This window comes from Artemia sp. Qi Xiang Cuo, chromosome 13 (genome assembly GCF_049724085.1).
Source record: "Artemia sp. Qi Xiang Cuo chromosome 13, ASM4972408v1, whole genome shotgun sequence".
NCBI classification, from domain to species: domain Eukaryota; kingdom Metazoa; phylum Arthropoda; class Branchiopoda; order Anostraca; family Artemiidae; genus Artemia; species Artemia sp. Qi Xiang Cuo.
This window is the reverse complement of record NC_142806.1, coordinates 53,021,286-53,032,866: the sequence shown is the minus strand read 5'-3', so window position 1 is coordinate 53,032,866 and position 11,581 is coordinate 53,021,286. Positions and strand designations below refer to the sequence as shown.

Sequence of the window (11,581 nt, the reverse complement as noted above, 5' to 3'; positions counted from 1 at the left end):
ACAGCTTAGAGCCATTTAAGGTCTCATTTAAGAGAAAATTGCTGTATCTAGTGTCTTTTATAAGTATTAAAAACATCGAGTTCAAACAACTTTAAACTCATTGTTGTTTGTCAAACAACCTTGACAAAACGAAGTTCAGCACAGCTCAACTAGATCTGGAATTACCAGACATAATAAAATTACCAAACAATTACCAAAAATAACAAAATTAATACTGAAATTATCAACTAGATCTAAGATTACCAGAAAAAATAGAATCAAAGTGGATAGTCATACACCCGAAAACCTTCCAAGGATTTCACTAGACTTCTCTAACTAGAACTTAAAATAGAATTTAAGGGTAAATGTTGAACTAAAAATCAAATTTAGAACAAACATTTAATTAGCAACATTATTTCTTAATTACATGAGCTAAGTCATACTTTCCACGTATACACCTGATTTTCACACCAGGCACATCCCTTAGCCGATGAACTTCACATAGAACTATATTGTGTTCCTGCAAGTTATGTCCTTCGCCTGGTACATAAGCAATCATTTCTCTTCCATTTGTCAACCGAACTAACACACACTTTCTATTAGCTGAGTTGGGTTTCTTGGGTTTCTTAATAAGTGTCTTCAGGACTACGCCCTTCATTTGTGGTTTTCCGTCAAATGGTTCCCGTCTGTTTCTATCCTTTTTTACTGGCCCAGTCTTGTGCATCCAATCTATAAGCCACTCTTGGTCATTCCTAAATTTTTCATCTTGATGCATTGGAGTCCTTTTGTCTGCCCCTAGAATTCATAGAACTAATAAATATACTGTGTGCCACTACCTATAAGCCACTCTTGGCTAGTCCAAAATTTTTCTTATTGATGTATTGAAGTCGCTTTGTCATTCTCTAGAATTTACAGAACTAATAAATATATTATAAGCCATTCTTGGTCAGTCCTAAATTTTTTGTCTTGGTGCATTGGAGTTGTTTTGTCAATCGCTAGAATTTACAGAACTAATAACTATATTATAAACCACTCCAATCCATAAGCCCCTCTTGGTCAGTCCTAAATCTTTTGTCTTGATGTATTAGAGTCGTTTTATCAGTCCCAAGATTTAGAAAACTAATACATATATTATGAGCCACTATCTATAAGCCACTCTAATCTAAAAACTACTCTTGGGGTCATATATTTTTTGTCTTTATGTGTTGGAGTCGTTTTATCAATCTCTAGAATTTACAGAACTAATAAATATATTATAAGCCACTCCAATCTATAAGCCACTCTTGGTCAGTCCTAAATTTTTCGTCTTGATGTATTGGAGTTGTTTTGTCAGTCTCAAAATTAAAAAAAAAATTATGAATATATTAAAAGCCACTCTTGATCAGTCCGAAATTTTCATCTTGACGTGTTGGAGTCCTTTTGTCAATCCCTAAAATTTACAAAACTAATAATTATATTATATGCCACTCCAATCTATAACCCACTCTTAGTCAGTCCTAATTTTTTCATCTTAATTTATTGGAGTCGTTTTGTCAGTCCCAAGATTTAAAAAACTAATAAATATATTATAAGCCACCATCTATCAGCCACTTTAATCAAAAAACCGCTCTTGGTCAGTCCCAAATTTTCATCTTGATGTGTTGGAGTCGTTTTGTCAATTCCTAGAATTTACAGAACTAATAAATATATTATAAGCCACTCTTGGTCAGTCCTAAATTTTTTGTCTTGATGTATCTGAGTCGTTTTGTCAGTCCCTTGGATATAACCAGGGACAGTGATAAGAGCTAGAAACTGAAAATTATTACTTATATTTTGAACCAACCAATAAAATAAAAAAGGCACAACTGACATCTCATTACAGAACCAAGTCTCCTGAGACCAGAGCACCCATAGATACTCCTTTCCCTCTTCTTTACTATCTTTTTATTATATTCAGACCTTTATATATCTTTTTAAAGCTTCTTCCTACCATATTCAAGGGCATTTTGCTTTTTGTTTGGTCCAAGCTGGAATCCTAAAAAAGCACAAATTTTGAGTTTCCATCAACCTTTATCCTTAAAACATGACCTTAAGATTCTTATCCGAAATGTTCTCTCACAATGGGCATAGAATATAGGATTAACTACATTTTTGTACACCTTACTGTTTAATATATGATCATTCAAATAATCATATATAACTATTCTTAGAAAATTCCTAAGGAAAAGATCTAGCTGATCTAAAACAATGTTTCGATATTTACTGCAGAGGTATCACAGATCAATTCAGAATGGAAAAGGTGCCAACTAGACATTGTATTGATCCCCGGGGGATATCTGGCATTGGCAATGGATGATAATCGTTACCATACATTGAATAATTTTGGAATGGTCCTGATTTGAAAGAAGTATAACATATCTATATACAGTATGCAATGTTGGAATGGGCAAGGGCTTCAAGGAACCTTTGGCTGAAGACTTTACATTCAAGTTATGAATTCTTGCATGAAGCACAAAATAATATTTTCATCTTAGTATAAATTAGTTTTTTTTAAATGAGTTTTCAAAAAAAAAAGATTCCAAAAAAGTACTTTAAACATAAAAACAACAAAAGATTACAATGAACAAACAGATCAAATTTAAATCCAAAAATTTGAAGCTTGAGAAAGGAATGACATGTCAAATCCATTGGAATTATGGATTCAAATATAAAGCTAAAAAACTAGTTACTAGGAAATCGTTTTGCCATGTAAATTAGCTGGTATCCTTTTTGCTGTTTCTCTGGTTGTACAGAAACATTATGGTTCAGCTAGTGTTTGTTTTACCGAAAAATAACATTAGTTGTAAAATTTAGGTTTACATGCTGGAATGTCTATGTATTGTAACAACTACTGTGTAAATTGTAACAAGATTTGAAATCATAGAAAAAACATTCAAAACCATGACATTTAGAGAGAAGACTAGGCATAAACAACTCCCTTAACCTGCATACCTACCAGGACCTTGTTTAATAGTTTAAGGTTTTTCAGAGGCAATGCTATGATGTTACCTATAGTAAAGGCATTAAGGCTTCAATGTTTTATTATTTTTTTTTCCCAGAGGTATTTTATGGAAGGGGTGTTTGTATGAACTTCGGAGGGGGTCATTTGATTGGAAATCAGAAGTCCTAGTGCCCTTTTTAAGAGACAAAAGTGACTGGATACCAACTAGCCCCCCCCCCACATTTTTTATCCCAAGTACACCTGATAAAAATTTTGAGGTAGCCATTTTGTTGAAAATAGTTCGAAGATTAATTCAGGGATTGACACAGCCCCCCCTGAGCCTGGGAAAAGCGTTTATAGTTATGCCCTGGGGGGATATTTAGTTTCCATTGAAGGGATGATTGCATAAACTGCAGAAGAAGCAAATTCGATTGGAAATCCGAATGTATGCCCTTTTTAGAATTGAAAGTGATCAAAGGACAACTAGCTCCCCCCCCCCCCCCCACTGCGCTTTTTTCACCAAATTCATCTGATCAAAATTTGGAGATAGCCATTTTGGTCAAAATAGTTCAAAGATCAGATAACGAAAACTCAAGGATCAACACGACCTCCTAGAGCACGGGGGAAGGATTATAAGTTATGCCCCAGGGGCATATAAGGTTTTTATGGAAAAGGTGGCCATATAAACTTTGGAGGAGCCTCATTTGATTGGGAGTTTCATTTCCCTTTTAAAAAGTTGAAAGGGATTTGAGGCAAATAGCCCCCCCCCTCTTTTCCCCAAATGCATCCAATCTAACTTTTGAGATAACCATTTTATGCAAAAAGTCTAAAGATCATATAAAAATGCCTTCAGGATTGACACCATCCCCAGAGCCCAGGACAAGAGTTGTAAGTTATACCTCAGGAGCATATCAGGTTTTTATGGAAGCGGTGGTCATATAAAAACTTTTGAGGAAGCTTAATCGATTGAAAGTTCTAGTTCCTTTTTAAGAGTCAGAAGTGACCAGAGGGCAACTAGCTGCTCCCCCCTCCACATCCACATCCCACAATACAAATAACTATAACTTAGAAGTTAATAATCCCCCATAGCCCCCAGGGCATGGTTTGTAACTTTTGCAACTTGCCCATTGCTTACTTATAAGGTTTTTGTGGAAGGGATAGTTATATTAACTTTGGAGGGGACTCGTTCAATAGGAAATTGAAACTTCTAGTTTGTTTTTTTTTAAGTCAAAAGTGATCAAAGTCGAACAAGCCTCCATATTATTAGCAACATTAAATTACATTAAAGCTTTAACCAAACAGAGATTATTCCATATATGAAGGGGACTGTCCCTTCATCAACCATTGCCCTTTACACTAAAGTTTGAATTTTTGTCATAACTCTTGAACAAAGACTGATCAAGCACACAACCCACTGAATTTGAATGAGAAGCGTTTTTAAAAAAGTTTAAGACTTAGCATAAAGAGGAAGGGTTAAGGAAGGGATAGCTCCATCATATACACAATAATTTCTGTTCATTTTAAATTTTAATATTGCTCCTTATTTTCAGTTGAAAAAACTTTTTCTTTTCTTATTTCATTAATTAAAGTGACAAAAGAAATAACAGACTTTAGACCTTCAGGTACGTTAGACCTTCTCTTGAGCATGCATGTCAAGCTTGGCATCCAGGTTTGACAAAAGAACAATCAGATAGACTTAAGATAATACAAAAAAAGCTGTAAACATTATACTTTGACACAACTTCTCAGCATATGATGATGTACTGGAAAAATTCAACTGGAATTCACTTGATAGTCATAGACATGAGTTGACATATCCATTTGACTAAAGTGTTTAAATTCCTCAACTCATCATGGTCTACTACTCAACCTTGAGAGCCCCCTACTGAAGGACCAGTCACTAGACTCTAAGAAATAAAAAAGAACTGTTCAAAGTTATTGGCTTACCCAACCTCTAGTACCAAGAGTTATTGCAAATCATTTGTTCCTTATTTTACTTGGTATTTTAATAATATTACCTTGTCAAATATTCCATGTTTGATGCAGTTTATTTCAAGTTTTTGCCTTTGAGGGCTTTTGAATGAACCAACCATTTATAATGTCAATATTCTGATATATTCTGCAAAAGTGGTCACTATTTTAACTGTGAAAACAATTTACTGACCTTGAAGCAGCATATGCTGCTCTAATATATTGTGTTACTAAATTATTTGTTTTTATTTCTGATCCTTGTTGTGTATCTTCCTTTTTTAGTCATGACATGTTCATGCTAGCCCCAGCTGTTGTAATGATAAAACATATTAAAAAAAAGCAATGTTTACAATGACTGGGGAATGTAGTAAATTATTCTAGATTGTCAAAGATAAATACAAAATTATTAAGTTGCCTGATTTCATTGGTCATTATCTATAATGACCAAGTATTAAGGAGAACGCTGTGAATATCAATATTGACTGTAATATGTACATACAAAAAAAAATGTTATGGGACTTCATCAGCCCACTAAGCAGAAACTTGTCTCAGGAGGGATTACATTTCGGGAACAGGGGCTACTAAAACCATACCACAAAGGCAAATTACATGAGAATAATAGGAGCTTATCTAAGCATTTAAAAAAGATGGCTATTTATTAAGGGTTACACCTTGTTTACCTTTCCTATACATTTGCATCCAAATTGTCATCAGTGATCACTTCTTGATACTATGTTGGTTGTTACAACAATGAAAAGAAAGACAAAAGAACCTGGAAAAACTAACAACATACTAACACATAAACAAACTCATAAATAGGCTATTAGAGTGTCAAATGCATGTGTAGCTTCTTTATGAAAAGGTTTATTTTCTTTAAAGAAAATTAGGTTTATGTCGAAGCTAATGTTTAATAGCTAACCTGCAATTTAAGGTAATGTCTATTTATAGGCCAAAAATGATTTCAATTTTATTAAAGGAGCCTTCTTTCAAGAAAATGTTAACATTATTTTATTGATTTACATTATCATTGCTGGAGATATTATATGCAATTATTTTATTTTAAACTGCAAGCAAGATTTTTACCAACATCTTCAGCAATATAAGTTTCTATGCTATGAGCTAACAAGGTGTGAAGGGAAGGCCATGGATAAAATTGCCAAGGATCAGAAGGATGCAGCTAGACAACATAATAGTAAAATATTGTACTGGCATGTTAATAAATTGAGAGGGAGTAGTCAATCTGGAGTTGTCCCAGTTAAAGATAGGAATGGGGCCACAACTTCGTGATAAGGAAAGAGCTAAAGAGAGAAGGCCAGAACATTTTGAGAATGTGCTAAACCAGGATGGAGTTGCAGGAAAAGATAAAGAGGAAAATGAAAAAGTTGGTGACACCTTAGATGTGAAGGAAGATTTGTTCTGTGAGGAAGAATTAGCAACAGTACTAAAAGGATTAAAAAAATAATAAGGCTCCAGGTACTGATAGTGTGGTAAAGGAGTTTCTTAAATATGGTGGTTCTGAGGTTAGAAATAAGTTGCTGAAAATTATGAATATGATTTTCGAAAAGTGGAAGTACCTAACAATTTTAGGAAAACGTTAATTAAACCACTGTAAAAGAAAGGTGATAAGAGTGAGTGTGGCAATTATCATGACATTAGTCTGGTCTCTGTAGGTAGCAAATTACTTAGTAATATGATACTATTTAGACTGAGAGATACTGTAGACAAAGTTTTAAGAGAAGAACAGCGCAGTTTTAGAAAAGGTAGAAGATGTGTTGACCAAATTTTCACTCGTGGTTTAACAATTGAGAAGTGCCTGAGTTGCTAAACACCTTTTATAGATTATGAGCAGGCATTTAATTCTGCAGATAGAAGAGCCTTAGAAAGGGTATTATCCTTGTATGGTATACCAGACAGAAACATTAAAGTGGTTAGTGCCATGTACAAATACAATAAAGTGATTAGTGCTATGTACAAGAATAACACTGCTGCAGTTAAGGTAGGAAAGAGGTTAGCAGCTGGTTTTGTATTAAAACAGGACTTAAGCAGGATTGTGTTATATCCCTCTTTATATGGATCATTTTAATGGATTTTGTCTTAGGGAGCACAGGAAAGGAAATGGGAGACCACAGAATCAATTGGGGAGGAAAAACTCTCCTGGACTTAGATTATACTGATGATTTATGCATCCTAGATGAAATTGTGAGCAAATGAATAAACTGTTAGAGGTTTTGCAAGTTCAGGGTGCTAGAATAGGTTTGAAAATTAATGTTAAGAAGACTAAGTCACAAAGGCAAGGAATAAGGGAAGATGAAAAGGTGACAATCAGATGGGCAGCTTCACTTACCTTGGTAATATTATTTGTAGAGATGGTGCAATCAGTGAAGATGTTAAAAGTAAAATAGCCAAGGTTCAGGGTGTTTTCTCACAGTTAAAAAAAAGTTTGGAAGAATAGGAAGTTAAGTTCTCAAACCAAGATTAGAATATTAGAAGCTACAGTGGTGACAGTGGTCAAATATAGCTCTGAAGCATTGGTGCTCCAAAAAAGCATATGAAGATTTGCTAGATGTTTTCCAGAGAAATTGCCTACGGATTGTTTTGGGTACCCAACTGATTGACCATGTTTCAAACAGTAGGCTGTAAGAAAAGTGTGGTTCTATCCTGCTTTTTAGGGCTATAATGAAAGAAAGGTTGAGATGGCTAGGGCATATTGTGTGGATTTAGGATGACAGATTGCCAAAGATTGTCCTTTTTGGCCAACTGTTGAGGGCTAAACAGAAAGCAGGTTATCCTTGTATGGGGTGGGAGGATATCATAAAGAAAGATTTAAAAGAAATGGGAACTTCCTGGGAGGGTGTAAAAAGGGAGGCTTTGCATAGATTGGGATGGAGGAGCAGTGTGTGTAGCTGTGCTGGCCTAAGGCACCTTGGTACTGTGGTGAATTGTTAGTAGTAATTTTAGGAGTCATGGTCCTTCTTTATGCATCTAATTATACAGTACAATCATAGGGTTATCCAATTACAAGTGATGCAATAGTGTTAGACAGAAGTTCAAGCCTGTAAAGCCACCAGGACAAATAATGGTAGACTATAGAACATAAGGAAAAAAAATAGAAATATTTTTTATTCATTTGCAAGGGATTAATAGCCTAAGATTGGCAACCTCTGCAGTAGACTGCTGAGTGAATGATAAAAAAAAATCAAGAGAGCTGATATTTGATTGAAGTTTGGAAGGCAGGTACCAGCAGCCAAGGAAACTTTTCCCAAGAAATGTTGGTACTGTTTTACTTAATGGTACACTCTGCTATAGACTCTATCAAGGAAAATAGTCAAACACAAGAGACAAATACCCATTTATAATGGTTTGTGAACAAGGATGAATATATAATAGTTTAGAAACAAATTTGGGCTATATATTTACACATTAGGGGGGGTGGTGGGTAAATTAAATATGTAACCTAACCTAACATAGGTACCTTACCCCCTCCCCAAACCCTAAAAAACAACAGTTTAAATATTGTAAATTCAATGAGAAACCTTGATAGAGTCTATAACAGTGGGTACCATTAAGTAAAACAGAACTGAAATGTTCAACTACTTACCTGCACAGCACACATGTTAATAGGCTCCAAAGTCTCATAGTTGGGATATCCCCAACTTCTGAAATTTGGAAGTCTACAAGTGTCTTCACTGTAAAAAACTAGTGGTCCAAATAAGGTCATATCCAGGGGAAAGGTGGAGGCAGAGGTTACTCATCCCCCCCCCCTAAAAAATCTCTAGTTCATAGATGTTTTGAGAAAAAAAATACATGTAAAAAGAACATTTCCCTTAAGAACACTAAATATATTTATCTGAGTTATTAATTGGTCTTAAAAATGCAGGTAAAAAAGAAACACACACATAAAAACAAGATTTTCAAAACCCACTGTAGGTAAATCCCTTCTTCTTCATTCTTTTGGCAAGCCCCCTGCTCCTAAAAAAAATGATTTTGTAAACCCCCCTCCAAACAAAATTATGAATACAGCCCTGGGTCTGAAGTTTTTTGAAAGACAGAACTTTGACAGAACTATATGTCCAGATGATTTCAGGCAAATCTCAGTAATGCTTGTACACAGAGTAGGTAGAGCTCATAAATCAAAAAATCTTTTTCCTGTGTCAATTTGGCCAAAGGTTTTTGCCACATTCATTTCAGTACAATCTGGATTTGTACTGGGTTGAAGTTGAATTTTTTTTCAACAGGAGATGGAGAAAAGAAGTACATTATAAATTTTTTTTTTTTATAGTTTGTCAAGTTTTACTTCATTTGTACAATCATAGTAATTCATGTTCCTATTGGGTTTGACTTACCAAATAAATTTTTTTTTCCTTGTTTGGGGTTTTAATAATAGCCAACTCTTTAATTTTCTTTGATTTTTTTGGGGGGGGATGGCATGGCAATTTAATTTTGTTTGTACTTTGATTGAAATAATTTTATTATGTGTTAAATGTAGGACTATTTGTAAAGACTTTTTGCTTTTTCTACTTAAGAACTAAAATATGAGATTGTAAACTTATATTTTATGCAGAATTTGAATGAATAGTTTTAGTAGGTCACCATTAGGTCCCAGCACTCAAACCAGTCCAATAACAAGGTTAAAAAATTTGCCTTTAGTGTTTCATGGAGCTCTTGCTTTATGGAGAAGAATGTTCAATCAGCAGGGTCATGTCCCATAATTTTTTAATACAAATTTTACCTTCAAAATTGTAGAGGAGGGATACAGCAGAGAATTTTCAATCATAAACATTGAAATCTAGATAAATGTTAGTCTTCTATAGGGCTAAAGTCTTCCAAATTCCAACTATATAGGCATTCTTGAATATACATGTAGATTATTTACCTCCCTTATTTTATTACTAGAACTTTTTCAAGTTATGCTTGGTTGTAACTGTTAGTCTGTTAAATAAATACATGTCTTGATTATTTTTAAAGAATTCTACTTAGTTGTTAATTAAAATATTAAATTTTGGAGGCATAAATCAATCTGACCATATTTTCATTCAAGTTGTTGTTCTCACTTATGTCCCCTTGACCCTGTCTACATACCCTGAAAGCATCAAGCTAATTGGAGAAAAAAAATGTATCTCTACATCCCTAGTAAGGCATAAGCCAATTGTAGACAAAAAGAACATGGGCAACATAAATCAGTGCACAGATACTTCTTTTTCAATATTTTTCTTTTTTTAGGTCTACTTGCCCCTGTCAACAATTCGTGTAAGTTCAAAGCAAATTGAAAAACAAAATTATATTCACCTATAATGAATTGATATAATCATTTTTTCTATTTTCATTAACTTGATCAAGGGGACCTCCCTCAGTCTAATCTTCATAGCTTTCCCTACTCTATAGATTTTCAAAAATATCTTTTCTTGGTATTTTTGATGGTAAAAACAAAACATAATTGCCTCAGTTGGATTTGCCTTATCCAGGATTTGGTCTTTTTAGTGGGAGGGGGGGGGGGGGGCAAAACAGGATTATCCAATAAACTTGCATTAGGAGCAAGTTTACATGATGCAAACTTGTAATTGTTAAGTAAATTACACTACTTTAGTCTACTTTGGGGGCGGGGGCCTTCTGGATCTGCCACTGAGTGTTACAAACCTTTAGCCCCCTCCCTGACATTTCTGTGAATTGGTGCCATTGAAAGAACATATCTTATCATTAAATCAATCCAAATGTACATTTAGTATCCAATCACTTGATTATATTGGAAAAGTCAATAATAATACAGGTGTCAATTGGAGATCAAATGACAATGTAAAAAGCCTAACAATATTTGGTCTTTACTTCTGTGAAGAGATATTAGCCTAGCTCTTGAGGCTGGGCTACTGCCTACACTCTAATGACCAGTAATACATCTTCAAACCAACTATCATAGCACAACCAAATGAAAACTGGGAAGGTCATCTCAAAGGGACTGGAAAATATTGATTGGGGGATGTAATGATAGGCCTACTGTTAGCCTATGGTAAATTTTTACCAAATCATATTAGGCTATTGAGTTTCAAATAAAGTGAATATACCATTCATTGCCTTTTTTTATACTGATTACAAATATAACCATCATTTCTATTGGATATGAATTTTAGCCCTCCCCCCCTATATATCTCAATTCAGGATAGGCTATAGCCTATATTTGCACATATGGGGGTGGGGGTTAGGTTAGGTCAGGGGGGATGAAATTCATTTCTGATAGAAATGATTATTATATTCGTAATCAGCATAAAAAAGGCATTGAATGGTGTATTCACTATATTCCTAACTCAATAATATGATTTGGTAAAAATTTACCTAATCTATTTTATTAGGCCGAATCAAATCAAATTATGCTTAAGATAAAAATACACACCAAACTTTTCCTTTTACTGAAATGAATAATAAACCAACAACAAGTAGCCTAAACTGTTAAAGAGCACAAACCTAGAACATTGTAATTCCTAACTTGACAAGTGAACAAACTGGGAGAGGATTGACATATTTGATAAGGCAATCTATGCTTGATAGAGGAAATATTGTCAAAGGCGGCAGCTTGAACAAAAATATTTAGGGATCCTTTTGAACTGCATACACTTCTGCAGGCTGATAGAATTTTTTTTACAAAATTCATGTTTTATCTTTACTTTCTTTGTTAAAGACTTA

General features: G+C 34.2%; 1 protein-coding gene across 1 annotated transcript; it reads right to left on the bottom strand.

The window, feature by feature from the left end:
* Positions 1-359: 359 nt before the first annotated feature.
* Positions 360-11,549, bottom strand: LOC148945417 (small ribosomal subunit protein uS12m-like). Its single transcript, XM_089098591.1, has 2 exons — positions 11,363-11,549; positions 360-774 (listed from the first exon to the last, which is right to left on the bottom strand). The coding sequence occupies exons 1-2, from the start codon at positions 11,547-11,549 to the stop codon at positions 392-394; spliced, it is 570 nt and encodes a 189-aa protein (XP_088954717.1). The 3' UTR covers positions 360-391.
* Positions 11,550-11,581: the final 32 nt, after the last annotated feature.

Excerpts from the sequence above, each read along its gene's own strand:
- LOC148945417 (XM_089098591.1), bottom strand. The coding sequence starts at position 11,549 with ATGAATTTTGTAAAAAAAATTCTATCAGCCTGCAGAAGTGTATGCAGT. Across the intron at positions 775-11,362 it reads TAGGAATTACAATGTTCTAG|GGGCAGACAAAAGGACTCCA; the intron begins GTTTGTGCTCTT and ends TATGAATTCTAG.